This window comes from Crotalus tigris, unplaced genomic scaffold, assembly GCF_016545835.1.
Source record: "Crotalus tigris isolate CLP2741 ecotype Arizona unplaced genomic scaffold, ASM1654583v1 scf7180000017638.2057652, whole genome shotgun sequence".
NCBI lineage: Eukaryota > Metazoa > Chordata > Lepidosauria > Squamata > Viperidae > Crotalus > Crotalus tigris.
Genome location: NW_024096531.1, coordinates 1,701,827 through 1,721,286, shown reverse-complemented (window position 1 = coordinate 1,721,286; position 19,460 = coordinate 1,701,827). Strand labels below are relative to the sequence as shown.

Sequence of the window (19,460 nt, the reverse complement as noted above, 5' to 3'; positions counted from 1 at the left end):
TCAGCCTCCATGTCCCTTGCCAATGTTGTAGGCATTAGGTTGTCCTCTTTGTCCAGTTTAGTTTTCTCAGCAATCTTACTTGAAAGAAATACACTACACATCATCCAAGTCTTATCCTCGTTAGAGCCTAGATCAGAAATTACAGGTTTCATGTCAAACATTTTGACAGCCAGCAGTTTTTGGTAAGGTATCTTTTCTAATGGAAATCAGTAGACTGAAATAGATTGAAAGAGTTGGTATCTCTATTTTTATAATATTTATTGTTAATGTGATTTTTATATGTTTTTATATATATCTGTGGGTTTTTTTAAATCTGTGACTTTTACCTGTTTTTGTTGTGCACTTGTGCACTACACAGAGTTCCCTTTGGGGAGATGGGAGGCCATATAAATTTGATTAATAATTATTAAATAAATGAACATTTTATATCATGTTTAACTTAATGTACTTCACTGTTCCTTATTCCCCTTTGTATTCTGGGAAACATAGAAGGGTGAACTTCGTTTTTTATTATGATTACAGAATCATTACCCTCTCAGTAATGAGTTGCAGTGTGAATTATAGCCCTACGAGTGGCATTGTGAAGAAACACCAACCTGATTGATGCTGATAGGCTTTGAAGATTAGCTGAGCATCCTTATTTCCAATATTCTTAAGTTTCATTTTGGTATATAGGTGGTCCTCAACTTATGACTACAGTTGAGATCAGAATTTCCATTGTTAAGCAGGGTGGTTGTTAAATGAGTTGCACTCAATTTTATGACTTTTTGCCACAGTTGTTAAGCAAATCATTGTAGTTGTTAAGTGAATCATGTGGTCTTTAAGCGAATCCGGCTTTCCCTATTGACTTTGCTTGCCAGAAGCTGGCCGGGACAGTCATAAATGGCAGTCATGTGATCCCAGGATGCTGTTATCATTGTAAATACATGCCAGATGCCATGCAACCAAATTTTGATTACATGACTCTGGAGATGCTGCATTGGTTGTTGGTGTGATGACTGGTTGTAAGTGACATTTTTCAGTGCTATTGTAACCTGGAATGGTCACTAAGCAAATGGTTGTAAATCAATGACGCCCTGTAGTTACATGGTTTGGCTTGTTTTCCTGTTGAATTGTTCAGATTAACCTAAGTTGTCTTGCTGTCTGTTTTTCTCCTTCACAGAGGGAAGACCCGTTCCTCCTTTATCATTGATCTAGTATAGGTTTATTAATTGCTGCATGCATCTTAGTTAATGTACAACTGCGTGTAGAATGTATTTGGCACATTAATGGACAAGCTGAATTTGGTGGTCGATTGTGTGGCTGATGAATAATCTTTTAGGCAGGCGATGTCTCCTAAAGCTTGGAAAGGTTGCCAGTCTGAAAGCTGCTTTTCCCCTATCTATCTTCTGTGAACTGAAAAACAACCCTGTAGTTGTCAGGCTTTGAAATGCAGCTGTTCCTTTTGACAGGCTTCTTTTTCAAAAAGTCTTGCATTGATATTGTTGTTTGGAAGCACTGCACCATCTAAACAAAGCCATATATTTCATTTGTTAAGTCAAGTGAAAAATGTGTCTGCCCTTCTCCAGTTCGCTGGCAGGAACTGAGCAAACATCAATTCTGCTTTGCTTTTCTTCCTGGAAATTGGTTCAGTAATTGTGAGAAAAAAAATCTTTGATTGGCAAGCCTGCAAATATAAATCCTATATTAAAAGGATAATAGTGGTTTATTAACTGGCTGCAACAAAGGCCTAATTGCTTTAAACCAATGGTACTTAACTCCAGTATTCTTGTTGTGATGGCAGCCCATTCTGGAGATTTAGGAATAAGTTCATACAGTAGTAGGCAAGACCTGCTGTGTTTTCATCTTGGTAGCTCTAACCACAAAGTAGCAGCTAAGCACAACTGACTTGCATTAGGCAGAAACTTCCAAAAGTGGGTGCTTTATAAACTGCTGTGTAGCATTACATCAAGATCTCTTGGGATAAGAGAGACAAAACCACAACATGTTTGCACTCCCAGTAAGAGGCTTATAATCCAGAAAAGAGCCATCCCATCAAGGATAGAATCAGATAGACACATTTGTTTTTCTAGATGTTTGGCACCTTAATACAGATTCCTTGTGAAAGTTCACTCTCTATTTTCTAAGGCCGTTCCTTATGCACCCATTGCAATTAATAAGAATTAGCGATGAGCTAAAAGCTTGAAGTACAGTTCATTAATGACCATTTGAAGTTACAACGGCACTGCAAAAAAGGGACTTATGACCATTTTTCACACTGATAGCCCTGGCAGCATCCTTATAGTCATAAGATCAAAATTCAGATGCTTGGCTACTGACTAATCTTTATGACGGTTGCAGTATCCTGGGGTCATGCTGTTGCCTTTTGCAAACTCAGATGACGAAGACAGATTCATTTAACAACCCCATTACTAACTCAACAACTGCAGTGGTTCACTTAATAACTGTGGCAAAATAAGTCATACAGTGAGGCAAAACTCACTTAACTGTATCACTTAGCAACAGAAATTTTGGGCTCAATTGTGGACATAAGTTGAGGACTACCTGTAGTTATTCAAGTGTGAGTGTAAATAAATCCAAAAGAAAAAATGAGGTAGTCCAACCATTTGTGCAGGGGGAGGGGGAGAAAATGGCAGACCTAATTACTATTGCCTGTAAGGGCAGATGGCTTGCGAGAGCAGTCAGAAGACAAGCAATCATCCAATGAAGTTAGAGAAGCCAGTGGGAACTCCGAGATATTTTTGAAAGGACAAAATGGAAATGTAGGCCTGGCCTCCCTTTCATGACTTCTGGAATTTCGTCCTTGAGGAAGCATCCCCATCCAAAAAATTAGCCAAATGCTTCTACTGTAGCAGGTAGTTAGAGAGCAGGACAGATTTAATTTTAAAATGACCGGTTTTATTGCTCTGCTTTTTTGTGTTGCCCTGCAGATTTATTAGACGGCTATTTTAAATTAATTGTTAAGCATTTATTGATATTTTGTGACCATTTAAAATTGGATTTTAATTGTTTTATAATTTAATATTGTAGGATGCCCTAAGGGGCCCGTTCAGGCGGCGTAGCAGGATATAAGAATAATAAACGTGCTCTTGTGCAACCTTTACTAAACTTTGGTCCAGAAAATGTGTGTTTAAATGGCTACCAATGTTATCTTCATAAACTTGTTTTATAAATGTAATTGCCAGCAAAATATTTGACCTCCAACGTGAAGGAGTCAAAGCTAGTGAAAACTGAGAAAATTGCTAGAAGTTCACCAGCAAAGATCTTTTACATCAGTTACTAGCGGTGGATGTCCAAGGTTAAATCTGGTATTGTATGTAGGTGAAGCATGTATTTTATCATTGGATCATGGTCCCATCTGGCACGATTCCACTGAATACATTTTGGAATTTTGCCACCTTTGCATCTTTTTTTTTTAACCTTAGTCCTTCATAATCTCAAATTTCTGTTCTGTAAATTATTAACTATGTACTAAGATTATACTGAAAATGTGGAAATTACATTGAAATGGAATTGTAGCCTTAGAGAAAGGATAATAATGACATGACATACTCTTGCAAAATCTGTAATGTTTTATTGACCCAAATATAAATATGCATAGTCTGTATAATGACTTCAGAATCACAGCCAAGAGGAACCACCAGAATGTAAAATTGGATTATTGTGTTTAATTCAGATAGTCCGCCTAATGGTCTTAATTAATTTAAATAATAAGACTGTAGGAGAAGGAGTGGCAGAACCTGGGGGTGGAGTCAAAAGAAGAATCAGCCTAGAATCTCTGTGGAATCACAAATGGATTAAAGTCCAATCCCTTTTGAATTCTGTTGACCCTTATTTAACCCCAAGATAGTGCTGATCGTTAGTGGAATAGATTCTTGTGCATAGGAATGATTAGTAATAAATCAGTCTAATTGGAACTTCACCTTTGGTCCTGATCTTTTGTGTTTGATATTAATCTACTCTACTAATGATCAGCACTATAGGTAGTCCTTGAGTTACGAGTGTAATGGAGCCTGCCCATTCCACTCATCACTTGAAAACTCATGGGAGTAAATCTTGTACCTTGAACGAGATCACTCCCTTGCTTGTTAAGACCCACGCAGCTTGTTAAGTGAACATGAGGTATCTCAGGGTGGGGAAGGCCATGGAGGGCCTAGTGATAGAACAGGCCCCAAGGTCTCTCCTACCCACTAAGATACCTCATGCTTCTCCCTCCCTTCCTGCCACGCTGAACTCCCCTTGAAAAGATCCATCTCCTCTCTGCTGCAGTTCCTCCCAGATGTGAGGCCAGGGGAATGCTTCTGTGGCCGTCTGGTGGCCCAATTTGGGTGCTGGAGACCTTCTCCAGGCTGCCGCCGCCCAGATCTGAAGCTGGGGGACGCTTCCGCAGCCCTCCGGCAGCCCAATCCGGGCACCAAAGACCTTCTCCAGGCCGGTACTTGAAAGATCAGGACCACATGTGAAGTTCCAATTAGACTGATTTATTACTAATCATGCCTACGCACAAGAATCTATTCCACTAACGATCAGCATTATCTTGGGGTTAAATAAGCGTCAACAGAATTCAAAAGGGATTGGACTTTAGTCCATTTGTGATTCCATAGAGACTCTAAGCCAGGGGTGTCAAACTGCCGGCCCCTGGGCTGGTTGCATCATGTGGAGGCTGCACTCACCCCAGCTCTGGCAATGCAAAAAAAGTTGCAATACAGCACAACATGTCATGTGACGCAGTGAGTTTGACACACGTGCTCTAGTCTGATTCTTCTTTTGACTCATTTTTTTGATTCACATTTTTATTTTCATTTGCTATCTTAGATTCATTGTTGACTCCTTGTGACTACCTGGACTAGTCCCTGCAGTTTTCTTAGCAAGGTTTTTTGAAAGTGGTTTGCCATTGTCTTCTTCCTAGGGCTGAGGTCACCCATCTGGCTTTGTGTTATGGTAGGACTAGAACTTAAATCTTCTGGTTTCTAGCCTGATGCCTTAACTACTACACCAAACTGGCTCTCTGATTGGACATATTACTGTATGTTTAAAATTGTTAACTTATTTTCTTGTTTTATCTGGCATATTGTACATAATTTAATTCACCATAAGATACTTTGAAGAATGTGAAAGAAACCAGTGTTTTAAATTAATAAGCAGTGATTCATTCTGTTTTTAAATTTGAACAGAACAAGCTGAGAAGAGAACAAAAGGAAGGAGAAGCGACCCAAAAAGAAAAGGAAGAGATGATAGAAAAAGCAGTCCTGAGAAGAAAGAAAAGAGAAAATCAGGGAATGAGTTAGTACTGGGACAGCTGGGTAAGTTGAGCTTCAAAATATACGTTTGAAACCTATCAAGCCCGCAGAGTCACATAGATGAGGTTGTAAATACTCAAAATATTTTCTGAGAAATTAATGTTTTAAGTATATTTTCGACTCATATTCATTGGAGCTGTACGGGATAATTTTTGAAAAACGGGAGTTGTGTTTTTTTGTATTCATACTTGTTTGTGTCAGATATATAGGGAATAATATTTTGCAAACTGCAGATGGCATTCCTCTGGGCAGAGTGCTCATGTATATAATGGCTGTTCCACTGTATAGATATTCTTGGATGCAGCTGTTTAATTGGATCATTTAGTTATGACACAAAAACCATCACAGTTGGGGATAGACTTTGTGGTATGCAGGCATCGGTGTGTTAGGGGATGTGTCTCTTGTACTTGCCAGGCTCTCTGTACTACTTAACTTCATTTTTATTTGCTTACTTTTTATATAGCATTAGCTTTTCTTCTAAAATGTCTCTAGATTCCACATAGCCCATCTAATAGCCTTAGAAAATAAAAGCAATGGACTTCTGCAGGCTGTGCTATTTGTATCCAGAGAAAAGAACATGGGGCATAGGAACAACAGACATGATTTTGTGGGGCTGGTGGACAGGACAAACCACTGTAAATATGTGTTTCAGATTGGCCATGTTCACTGTTATGGACCCTTTATGACAGACGTGTCAAACACAAGGCCCGGGGGCCGGATGCGGCCCGCGAAGTGGTTTCATGTGGTCCGCGAAGCCATCCTGGAAACAGTGAGGGAACGGCCCCTGCCGCCTTGGCCCTGGCCCAGGCCAGCTGGGAGCCAATGTACAATTTTGTCATGGCTGTTTTGGCACTTGCCCCAGTGGACCATGCCTTGGCACTTGCCCCGGTCCCACCCCCTTCTGCGAGAGACCCTCAGATCTGTCCCACTCCTGCCCAGGCCCCCATAGTCATCCTTGATGAAAATGATGTAGAACTGGCCACACCTACCCAGTAGGCCACATCCACTCTATCATGCCCACCCAGAAGGCCACACCCACTCTGGCCACACACACACCCCAGGGCAACCGCAATGCTGATGCGACCCTCAGTGAAATTGAGTTTGACACCCCTGCTTTATGAATATCCAAGTTCCCTCTCTCCAGCAGCATCCATTTGGTAAAAATGTGCACAGGGTGCTCCTCTGTCCTGATGGGTGACTGAATGGCGGATGCTAGAGAAGGACCAGGAATTGAAGATTTATTTTGATTTTATTTCTCCTGCATTTCTCCATGCACTTACACATAATGTTGTTCTGAACAGATTCTTCAATTTAGCGATTAGAATCATCACGTAAAGTTACTTGATTCCAGATTTCACTGAGCTACCACTGTTACAGTAGAATCCATGGGGGATGGATATATATATGTATATATACATATGCTGAGATGCTATAGAATTTTATCCTTTTTCCATTATGTTCTTTAATGGGGTCATCCATACTTTAGGTATTACATTTAGAAGGGCTAAATCAGCAGCATCAATCGGTAATTGAGAAAAGTCTGCACAGGCACCAATAGGCTAATCAGTGGTGGAGATATTGTTAAGATTGTGGTTCATCTGTGTGGGGCAATAGTCTAATTCTGGATGCAATTTCACATGACTTTAAACAGAACTGTGTTGCTCCTTAAAATGGGATTGGATTGTTGTGAGAGGGTGACAGATGATGGTAGCAGGGACCAGAACATTGCTTCCCTTGCAAAGCCCCAACTACTGGCCAAATCCATATTAAGTTCTTCAAATCACTGGGAGCGTACAACCCCCTTGAAACAGTTTTACCCATTGGGAAGGGCAGAAAGCAAGCCTAGCTCTAGGGAGATACTGATTCAAAATGCAGGGCCTATCTTAAGGAGAAATTCCATTCTTTCTGGATTTCACTCCCTCTTCAGCTTACTCACTGATGAAAGCAGTGGGAAAATGTAGCTCCAGAAAGCTACATTTCAGGCTTTTGAAGAAGTTACGAAAGAGTGAAAATATTCCCAAAGTCAGGAGGAGGAGGAGGAGGAGGAGGAGGAGGAGGAGGAGGGTGGTGGTAAAGCAAGCAATGGGATATAAACTCCCTGTGTACAATGAATGAGGGACTTAGCGGGTGGAGAGTGTCTTATGACCTCAGTCCAAATCTTGACTTGCTGTATACACCAGTGTTTGAAAAGACTATTACACAGAAGGAAAGATTGGCTTTACTTTGAGACTTGTAAGCTAGAGGGGACTTTTCTGGTGTCCATCTGTTCTGATGTCCACTGATGGAGAACCTCATCATGCCAGTTCTGATTCTGTGGATAGTTTAGAAAAACAGCATGTTCCTAGTGATCCACACTCTGTATCCTCCAGATTAGCCCATGAAAATCACAGAATTCCAGCAGCAGTTTGGAAACTGCAAATTAAAACAATCTGCCAGGCCGTCAATAGAGTCCAGGAACTGCGAGAGCATTTCACAACTATTACAGTGGCTCCTCATGTATTTTTAGTTCAGTCTACTAGTGGTTTTCTTTAAAACGTTCCACAGTTTGAGACCTGTTCCTCAAAGCATTATAAGAGCCACTAAGATCTTTTTTAGAAACTAATCTACTGTCTGAAGTAAAGCAGGTGGCACATGTGGAGAGTGATCTTTTTCTGGCAGGGTGTCCAATTTATGGGATATTTGCTGCCAGGAAAATTGCCCGTTCCCTATCCCTACCCTGTAAGTGAAATAGCTTGTTTATTTGAAATATTATTTCATTCGCATGTATAATTTGATTCATCCAAAACTGCTATTCAGGGGTTTCCATCTCTCAAGAGCAGGGAACCTGCTTAGCAGCACTTTTCCAAACTATTGAAGTATTGTTGTGACTTAAAAACTAGCAAATATATTGTGGCATAAACCTTTGTGGATTCCAGCCCTTTAATGCTCATGCATCATGCAGGCAATTTCTATCCCATATATTCATAGTTAAAAACAATATCAGAAAGGGTGCATTGGATATTATTAAGGTAAGAACGTAACACTAGAAAGGGCATTATAGATAGTCCTTGACTTACAACCACAATTGAGCCCAAAATTTCTGTTGCTAAGTGGGACATTTGTTAAGTGATTTTTGACCCAGTTTACAACTTTTCTTGACACAGTTGTTAACTGAATCACTGCAGTTGTTGGGTTACTGATATGGTTGTTAGATGAATCTGACTTCCCCACTAACTTTGCTTGTCAGAAGTTTGCAAAAGTTGATCGTATGACCCTGGGACACTGCAGCCATCATAAATATGAGTCAATTGTCAAGCGTCTGAATTTTGATCATGTGTCCATGGAGATGCTACAACGTGTGAAAATGATCATAACTCACTTTTTTCAGTGCCATTGTAACTTCAAATGGTCACTGAACAAACTGTTGTAAATCAAGGATTACCTGTATTTAACAGTGAGGCAAAAGGAAAATTACATTCAGAAAATACAGTGACCATGTGACGGTTGGCTCTTCACAAAGTAGTTGCCATATGTGATTCAGATATTCTTGCATTATTGAACTGATTTCTTGTAATCTAATTATTAGACAGTACTTGAATTTATATTGAGTTGTAAAAAAAATAATGACTGATCTTAATGCATTCTATGTTTCTACTCATTCCTGCAATAGGCTTGTCAACTTCCTTTCCCATTGCTGGGACCTTCTTCAATAGCTGGTTGGCTCAATCTGTACAGATCACCACAGAGAACATGGCAATGAGTGAGTGGTCCTTGAACAACGGCCATCGTGAAAATACAACTCCAGGCCTTTCTGAGGAACTTTTACAAGATGAAGAGACCTTATTAAGTTTCATGATGGATCATTCCTTGAAGTCCCCATTGAAACAGAGTGACACAACCAAGAAAACTAAAAGTAAAAATCGAACACACACTAAGAAAAAAACAGCAAGAAATGGCTTAAATGCCCTCTTTAAAAGACATCAAGAAGGGGATTCAAATAAATGGACTAACAGCAGTTATTTGGCAAATAACACCACGAAATCTTTATCCCATGTTTTAAGAAACAGCAAGGCAGAGAAAAGTATGGACAAGCTACAATCAGAACGTAAAGGGGTATGTGAAGTGAAAAAGACATCTAAGAAGGGCTCTTCTCATCTAGCACTTCCTCTTCCAAAAGTAAATGATTCTCAAGCGTTCCCGAGTCTCATAAATAACCTAAACAATGATGAGGATGTCATGAAATACAACCCAACTGATCCTAACTCTCTGGTTCAAGTGCCTGATTCAGTAGGTAGTCTGAAAACAGTGGTGAGGTTCAAATTACCAAAAGAAGGCAAAGGGACTCAAAGACCACAGAACAAGACGCACGAAATGCTTCATGGACCTCCAGAAAATGAAAGATCAAAGGTTATTTTGCATCCTTTTGACAATGAGACTGATGGCTACTTTTCGGATGCAGAAATGAGTGACTCTGACACAGAATCTGGAAGTGGCAGAGGGCACCACAGCCAGTTAGATTCAGGAAATGAGGATAATTTCAGAATGAGTATTTTAGCATCTTAATGCACCTCTGAGACCAGTCATGACAGCTTTGTGAGGCCTAAATACAGTTAACAACTGCCATGTCCAATTTCAACTGGTATCATAACAAAGGATTTTGGTTTGTTACTTTGTTTTTAATTTGTATATATAATTCAGAAATGAGCACTGTTGTTTCCTCTCTCTATACGCTTGAGAAACAGCTCCAGGCTTCACCAATTTAGACTCCTATACAGTCACAGTAGTTAGGCTTTGTCACATATATATCTTGGTTACATAGAATGCAAGCATACACATTATTAAGGACATCAGTTTTCTAGGAGCAAGCAGGACATCTCAGGATTTTAATGAGGAGATCTGAGATTGCCAACGCCTATTGTTCATGCAGGGACGACAGTTTTATGGGCATTACTTAAGCAAATTGATTTCATGATCTGCCAGATGTTACCGTCTCTTTCAGGGCAGGTTTCAGAAGGAGATTACTACTATGGAAGCCAACATAGAACATGGAATAGTAAAAATAGATGTTCATAGGTATGTGTGTCTGTGCACCTGTACATGCATGTACACATGTGCAGGGTTTGCCGGTGTGTATGTCTTCGTGTGCAAGTATGAAGTAAAATAAGCGATTCTTTTTTTTAAAGAAGCACAACAAGCTTATTTGAAGAAAGCACTTAATGGGTAGAGGAATACAACATTGTATTTATGGTCTATTAATCTTTTTTTTTCCTTCTTTTTCCTCACCTCTTCAGTTCAATCAGGGTCCATCCAGGAGGCAAGAACCAAGATTTAACTCTTATCACTCCAACTATCAGCTGAGCGGCTCTATAAAGAACCATCCAAAGCTCTCAGTAGATAGAATTTACAGATCCACGCTAAAGCTGCTCTGCTCCCTGTCAGTATCTTTCCAGAGTAATTTGGGGTATTATTTATACTACTCATTGGTAAAACCTAAACCTTTGATTATTACAGCCATTCCCCATAATTTCCTCAGGTTAAAGTAGCCTAGTATGGGCCAAACAAAGATCAGAAGAAGAAATGTTTCCATTACTCAGAGGGGGAATTATTCAAATAGCTTCAAAGAACTCCAGTCTGTGCTTTCATGATAACTCAAAATAAATCTCTGGCTCATCTCTTTAGAAGCTGCTTATGTACAGTAGCAGTCACTTGGTTGAAGAGGCAGCATCATTGAAACATTTCCTTTCCCATCTTATTTGTTTTTATGAACACTAATTACATTGATGGCTTTTCCCCCTTATTTCCTTTTCTTTCAAAGTAAAAACTTGTTAGTGAGCCATCAACACATCCTAAGAGAGTGATTCACAGAAGTCAACATTCTAAATATTTCAGTAATACTGTACATCAGATGTTTCTAATAAGCCTTAAATGTTGTTTAAAAGCTGGTGTGACTTACGAGTCATGTAGATCTCCAAGTTTGCACTTCGTTACACTATTGATTCAATTTTGGCTTCAAAGTTACAGTCAAGGTTTTGAGATTTACTACAGGCTTGATGGGAGTAGCCCCAGTGTAAGCTCAGGGAAGTAAAATAAAAAGACAAGTGAAGTTCACTAAACATTTTTGCTGATGATAGGTAACTTTGAATATAAATTGTGTGTGTGTGTGTATGTGTGTGTATGTGATATACGCACACACACATATCCTTACATAACGCACACTCGGACACTTTCAAACTGGGGGAGAAAAGCATCTTGTAATTCTGATGAATCTGTGAAATTATTTTATGGATGCCAAAGAATAGCACAGCCAGAAACCAGAAATTTAACTATGAGCAAAAGCTGTTGAGTCACTAAAGGACTAAATCCGTATTCATGACTCACTTTGCAAGCTTGCTGAAGATGATGCTTTTGTCATTTGAACCACTTCCACCATTGTGATTTCTGATGTTGCTTGTTCACTGCACTAAGAGCAATATTGTTGTTTTTTTTTGGTTTTTTTTTGTTCTCTGATGCCATATACTGGCAATCCTTTTTTCTTTTGTTTTTTTGAAAGTCACATTATTTTTACCAGCCTTCTGAAGTCCTTAATACTACTCCAGTTGAGCTATAATTTAGAGAAATCTCTATTCTGGAAAGAAACCAAAATCAGTTGCCAAATATACATCAGTGTTTTACTGATATAAGTTCTGTTTGCAAAATTGTTTTTCAAATCATTGACCGAAATGGAACAGTTCAATGTTAGTAGCCTAACATGTGGATTGGCAAGTAAATTTTATTCCATCTTCAAGGCTTGGTATGTTCAGATAATGTTAAATACAGTAAATAGGACTTAGTTTTATCTTATCAAGCTTGCTAGACTTTAGCTACAATATCCTAGTTATGTCATACAAATAATCAATATGCTGCCTTTAATGGATCTTGCTTCCGTGCGCTTTAGTTCAAAAAATCCAGAAATCTTGCTGTATGCAGCTTCATTTGCCAGCTACTGCATTACTTGCTTGCTCACTTAATACAAGACAGCAAAAGGAGTAAACTTTAAAGAACAACCAAACTAAAGACTGATATATAGAAGGATAGGACACTCCATTTTTTACTGTGAATGCTGTTGTGAAACTTTTTTTTTTTAATGCAAAAATAATTACTACTTTGCCATGGTCCAGAGTCTCCAGTGCAATCTTAACAATGATATATATACCGGTAGATAAATGTATCACAAAAATCTCATTGAAAGTTGCTGACTCACAGTCTTCCTTAAAACTGAAGGGAACGAGATAGCCTGTATTCATGTGGGACTTCATAGAGTCGAATGGAGTTTTCTATATGATACACTCATATTACTTTAGCTATCATGTTTTTTGCCGAGAGCAAATGTTTACAAGGCTACACTGGGCTTTGTTGTATGGAGAGTAAGAACTGTATGTGAGAAAAAGAATATCAAAGATTTCACAAACTGGAACCCATTTTTTTTCTAATAACTTTAATTGACCTTCCCCTCACAGGTTTGACTCCAGAGGGGCTTCTGCCAGCAAATAAAGAGTTTTCAATAATTCCTCCTGCAGCTTTCCACCTCTTATATTGTATATTACTGTGTGTTTCAGGCAGGTAGCATGAATTGGTAAAAATCCACATACAAACTTCAATTGTTTGTTAAAAATTTATGGGGAAGTATGTAAGCTCTTTCTCTGAATGACAGAACTCGATAATGTTGGGTTCATGGAGGGAATGTATTTTTGCAAATGAGGAATATGGATTTGGAATTTTAAAAAAAAATATGTTCAGACTGCAAGTAATATTCACAAGCGTTCACAATGTCTCTATAGCAATGTTTCTAAACTTTGGCAGCTTTTAAGAGGTATGGACTGCAATTCGCAGAATTCTGCGAGTTGTAGTCCATGCCTCTTTAAAGTTGCCAAGATAGTTACAGTGAAGTCCAGTAAGTGCCTTGGACTTGATTTCAGTCTGTGGGATTAAAGAAGAAGCCCTGCCAGCTGTTGTGATGTAATATGGAGGAGGACACAATTTCCGTTAGTTCAGTGGCTGCACTCAGGGGAGCTTGCTGAAGTTTGCAGTCCAAAAGTGGGCAGGGCCTCATATGGCAAGAGAGGGAGGCTGGGAGTTTAAAGTGTTGATAAGGCACAGAGTTTGCTTCCAAATCCAAGCTACCCACTCTGAAGGCCATCAAAGGGATGCCAGCGGGCCCATTTTTTGTTTTTATTTTGTTTGTGCCCCCAATAATAGTATTGCCTTGTGATGGAATAAACACAGTGAAATGCTCCAGATGGTTAAATCAAAGTCTTCTCTAGTATTTGAGGCTTGATATATCTAGCTAGCTGTCGAAGGGAGTTGCTCATCACACAACCCAGTGTTTTGTCACGGTTAAGATCCAGCTCTGAATTACTTAAAATCTGTTCTTTTGTGTTGTTTCCAGTAGTGTCTCTGTTAGCTGCTGCTCAGTTGACAGCTATGTGCATATTCGTCAAAACCCTTTTAAGGAGAATGCCAATCTTCCTTTGCTACTTAGCACCTGCCTCTTTTCTTGTAGAAGCTAGAGAGATTTGCATAAAGGAAAAAGGAATTGTATGTGAAAAATATTTTTGATGCATTATAAATGTATTTTGAAATGAATAGGGGGGGGGAAGCATAAATGGTCTATTTTATTACATAAAGGTCTTTAATCCAATAATGTGTGAACTTCAGGCATTGACATTTGCACTGTAAAGGGTGAATCCTGTTAGCATCATGATTATGTATTAACATGGCTATAGTAAAGCTCATTTTTGTGTTCATTAATAAGGATCCAACATTGTTTTTGAAATCTTAGATTTAAATGGAATGTCTTAAGAGTCCAGTTTTGGGAAATGCTCAAATACACTCAAATTTCCCCTTCAATTTTTGGAAACAGACCTTTTGTGGTGTATTTTGAATCTTTTGTTGATAGTTATTTTGTCTGCATTTTTTAAAAATAAAGGTTTGGCAGTGCTTTTCCTCAAAAGCACAGTGAAGAATTAGCCATTTCTCTCCAATGTGGGGGGGAAAGGGTACAATTCATTCCTGCCTGTTCTTGCAACCTGGCACAAGGCTCCATTTCCTATTACTAGCTGGGTGTGGCAATTTGGTTGTTCTTTAAGGGATCTCTTGCACACTTTGGTCCATTCCACACTGACACAATACAGGCCCACTCTGTATCAGTTACAGGAAACAATATGAATGTCACAGGAGGCAAAGGCCACCTGTTTTCTTTGTTTCAAAGAAAGTGATGTGCCATTTGTTAATATAAAAGAGAAATATTGAAAATATATTGAAAAGAGCAATTTTAAATTATTTTGGCTTATGTTGCAATATTTATTTTCTTGTATTAGAAATTCCTTTGTAGAGAAAAAAATGTATTTTTCATTAATGCAAAACCTATTTCTCCTTTTTGTACATTTTTCATGTTAGTTAATCCTTAAAGCAATATAATGTATCAAGGTTGTTCTGTGTGAAAGCTGTATTATGCATGCTGTTTGTGTTGCCTTGGAATAGGTCTGTCTGCCATAATTTTCATCATGTTTCGATTTAGTGTATGCTTTAATACACATTGGGACCATGGCCCATTTGCTTATGCAAAAAGAAATACCTTTGCATTCTTCAATGTGTTAGCAAATGCAGTCAATAAAGATGTGTTTTCTGTGTACCTTGATCTGAATATTGAATATTTAGCAGGCCAGTTAACTCAGTATTAAAGGAAACCATTCTTTAATATACCCACAAGCGTCCACAAGACTTTAATAAGAATATATACAATATGAATTGTTTCTGTCAGGATGGATGACATCGTTCAATTTTAATTTCTTAATTGTGTGGCTATGTATGTGCCACAGTTCAAGAAAGAACAAAAAAAGTTGCAGAATGTGATATGAGCTACTCTTTTCAATAGTTTAATAACAGAAATGGGTGTCTCGAAAGAAAGAACAGTGAGTGAACAAGATTTTTAAGCAAAGTGCTTATTTTCATCTATTTTCTAGTTCACTAAACACTCCAGTGATTGTTTACACTCCTACACACAACCCAGAGAGCAAGAATTAAAGTTGCATGGATTGTGTGTTTTTAATGTTTAACTTACAAGACTTTAAATATTGAAACCTAGTGAAGAGGAGGATGGAGAAAACAGGAGTTGATTGCAAAGAAAATGATCAGCTTTATATGACAAGAACCTCTGCTATTAACACTAAACAACTAGGTGTAAAATCATAGTCATGTATAACCAAACCAAATGTATATGTTCCCTTTAATGTCATCTGGCTTTCAAGTTAAATAAGTGAACAGTACCAGGTAGTCCTTGCTTGACAGTGGGTAACAGGGACCAGCCATTCCAGCAATTCCACTTGTTAGGCAAATCCTGCACAGTTGTAGCATCCTGTGGTCATGTAATCATCATTTCCAATTTCCTGCTGGCTTCCCCATTGACTTTGCTTGTTGGAAGCCAGCAATGAAGGTCACAAATAGTGATCACAAAACACTAACATCATAATTGCCAAGCACCTGTATGACAGTCATAACTGTGTGGCAATGGCCACAATTACAAAGATCCATTGTAAGTCCCTCCGGTGCTGTTGCAGCTTTGGTCACCAAAGAAGTATCCGTTCAAGAAGAACTACTTGTAGTAAAAGCATCCTATGAGAAAGACAAATGACCTTGGATCTCCAAATGCCAAAACACTGACTATATACAAATAACAGCAGATATGTCAAACATATAAAGGCAAATAAACTAAGTGTCCCATTCTAAAGTTCATTTAAGTAGACAACCAGGTAAATGTGTTTAGAATTGGAGTTATAAACAAATAGTGGTCAGAACACAGTTCTTCAAGTCCTCAGTTGCTAAGTATAATTCTGAATTCATTTATGATCAAGACACACCAAGTGAGCTACCAATGACACATTTTAATTGAACTCCAAAAAGTTAACTATTTAAATTAAATATAAATGAGGTTATTGTCAAGCAATTTTCTCCTGTCAAGTTTTTAAAATGTAATGAAAACTTTTTTGTTGCTATTTTTGCCTACTTCTGCAGGGAGGGAGTGGGATAGAACAGTTTTTTGTAGCAGCCCCCCTTCAGTTTATCAGCTGTTTAGACTTTTGAAGGATTAGAAGGCAGTTAAGACATCAGAGAAATCTAAAAGCCCTTTAAACTTTTTTCCAGGCACAAACTGCTGCTGCATCTTCTAAAACATGGGTGTCAAACTCGCCGCGTCACGTAACATGTCGCGACATATCGCAACTTTTTTTTCATTGCTGGAGCTGGGGTGGGCGTGGCCTCCATATGATGCAACCGGCCCATGGGCCAGCAGTTTGACACCCTTGTTCTAAAATAATGTACTTCCATATATATATCATTGATCACCACTGATGAATCAGCAATACTAGCCTCCAAATCCTGCATTCTTTATCCTTTGTATCGGATGTCAAGACTGCCGGCCCATGGGCTGGAGGCGTCATGCCGAAACCGCACCCACCCACATTGCCAGCAATGGAGAAAAAGTCACGATATGTCGCGACACATCAGTGACGTTGCGAGTTTGACATCCCTGCTCTATATGATTTGGCTGGCCAAATGCACTGCAAATGGAAATTTTATATTCATTCATTCATTTATTCATCACATTTCTACACCACCCATCTCACCTAAATGATTCTGGGCAGTTTACAATAAAACTTATGAGAAATCCGATTAGTTCCTGCTGGAACAATGAACCTCTGAACCAGAGTAGATTAGAAAAATGTTACAAGTGATCTTGCTTTTCACTAATAGCACATTTTAGAACGGAGGTCCTGCTGGCTTTAAATAATTCAGATCCCCTATCTCAGATTGGGATTTCTAAATCTCCTGTAAACTAAACCAAAACGTCTTCGGACAATAGTAGAATCCTTGTAAGGCCTCCTATGTTTTCCCTCTACCAAAGTTCCTGGAGTGAGTTTGAGGGAAAGGAAAGCCCACTGAAAAAGCTTTTCCCACTGGGGCTCCATATTCTGCTCCGGTACTGATAAGTTCTCAGCCCCTGTAATAGAGAAGACAGTCTCAGGCACAACAGCAATTCCTTCTTTCCATGTCCAGCATCACGTGCAGGAAAGAAGAGGGAAACACTTGGACCCCTTCTTCTTAAATCAGCAAGTTACATAAAGGGACTTGGTGATCTCGTGGACATGCCCATGCAATGAAATGGTTCACTACTGCTAAATTCTATTTCCATAACCTCCTAGTTTAACCTACACAGGATGAGAAAAAAATGCACAGAGAATGATCTCTACAAAAATGAGGATGAGTGAAAGAGACATTATGAATGCACAGGACTCAAAATGATCATTTCTCCTTAAATTTCATTTGCAAAGTTAGGCAAAGCCTAAGTAGAAACCAAATGGGGCCCATTTAAAATGTCTGGCGCAAGGTGACTCTTATGGGGTCAGGTGGCATGGCCCTCTTGAAGGCAGGATAGACCAATGGTTTCGTTGAGAGAAAGGAATTGCATACTTTTAAACCCTCTGTAATGTAATGGCATGCTCAGACCTGACCATCCCACAAGATAGTACAATGCTTAATGTATATCACGATCTCATAGTAAGTTCCAATCTTTTATAACTAAGGCAAATAGCAATCCGATCAGGAGGGGATACCACTCTGAGAGATGGTTTGATAAATACTACATTGCTGCTAAAGCAGCATTATTTGAATCTTATGCTTCCTTATTCAAGACTAACTCACCAAATTTCACCTAAATTTTAAAGGAGCATAAAAAAAACCATATAGGGCTCTCCTCAGAAAGAAAAGAATTCAAAATCACAAGGAAAAAATGGTCATAGTTAATTGAAGCCGCAAAGTGCAAAAATCACTCCATTTTAGCATACCATAACAACATTATACAACTCCATTATAGTATCTTCTCAAGTACCTGGCTACACTACTTCCAAGCCCTTTACTGTTACCCACATGCTAACACCTGTGTGATTGATCTACCATTATTCTCACTGTCAGAGTAGCCTCTAATCAAATGCAAGGAAGTACAAAAACTCATTAATCAACACAAGTGTAATAAAGCCCTCAGGAGTTGACGGTATCCCCCTTGAGCTAATTAAATCTAATCCAAATTTGTAGGCCCCTATAATGGCGTCTTTATTTTCCTACCTTAACCACACAGCCAAGATTCCAGAGGATTGGAGGGGAAGCTGTAATTGACCCCTTATGGGTGATAGGTGATAGGAATGATCTGGCTAATTATAGGCTAATTAGTCTATTGAACATCATTAGCAAACTATATGCCACGTACTTATTTATCAGACTCCGAGCCTGGATAATAGAGGACAGAATAACTGACCCAGAGCAAGCAAGATTTCAAACAGGATGTTCTACTATACACCATTGCCTAGTGCAGTGTTTCCCAAACTTGACAATTTTAAGGCATGACTGTGGAATTCTGGGAGTTGAAGTCCTCATGCCTTAAAATTGTCAAGTTTGGGAAACACTGGCCTAGTGCTTCAACAGCTGGCAGATAAATATACAAACCACTGACGCGAATCTATATGCGGCTTTTATTGATTTCAAGGCAACTTTTGATAATATCTCAAGAATAAGCTGATCCTCTACAGATGAAGACTCCTGTTAAAACGGGCCTGATGTAACTGGGAAAGGACCTTTCTGGTTTTATTCAGACTATCAAAGGGGTGAAACAAGGATGTATTCTATCATTGCTTTTTAATATATATATCAACTCTCTGATCAAAACTCTCCAGAGATATCCATGTGTCTAAATTAGCCCAAAGACATCTCCCAATTTTACTTTGCACTGATGATGTGTTTCTTTTCTCTTTATCTTCTGTAGACATCAAGCAGGCACTGAGAACCCAGCATCTTACTCTAAAGTAACTATTAATAATCAATGATGATAATTTAAAAGTTTTAGTTTTTTCAAACAAAACTAGAAACCAGAAGTGGACAATTGATTCTCCCGAATTAGAGCAGGTCAAATGTTTTAAATACTTGGGCATAGTATTTCAGGCCTCCAGGAAATTAATAGCTCAGGTAAATTATGCCTCTGCTACTGCCCAAAAAACACACAACCAATAATTAAATTTCATAGGCAACAAGGGGCAAATTAGATCCCAGCAGCAGTTAAATTGTTTATGGGTAAAACAGTTATTATATGGGATACAA

General features: G+C 38.8%; 1 protein-coding gene across 3 annotated transcripts in view; it reads left to right on the top strand.

The window, feature by feature from the left end:
* The window catches only part of JADE2 (jade family PHD finger 2), a 227,688-nt gene extending 212,733 nt beyond the window's left edge, over positions 1–14,955 (top strand). For all 3 annotated transcript variants that reach the window (XM_039334885.1, XM_039334884.1, XM_039334883.1), the window contains exons 11-12: positions 5,175–5,303; positions 8,950–14,955. In XM_039334885.1, the coding sequence (XP_039190819.1) occupies positions 5,175–5,303; positions 8,950–9,842 (1,022 nt within the window). In that variant the 3' untranslated portion in view covers positions 9,843–14,955. The remainder of the gene's footprint in view (positions 1–5,174; positions 5,304–8,949) is intronic.
* Positions 14,956–19,460: the final 4,505 nt, after the last annotated feature.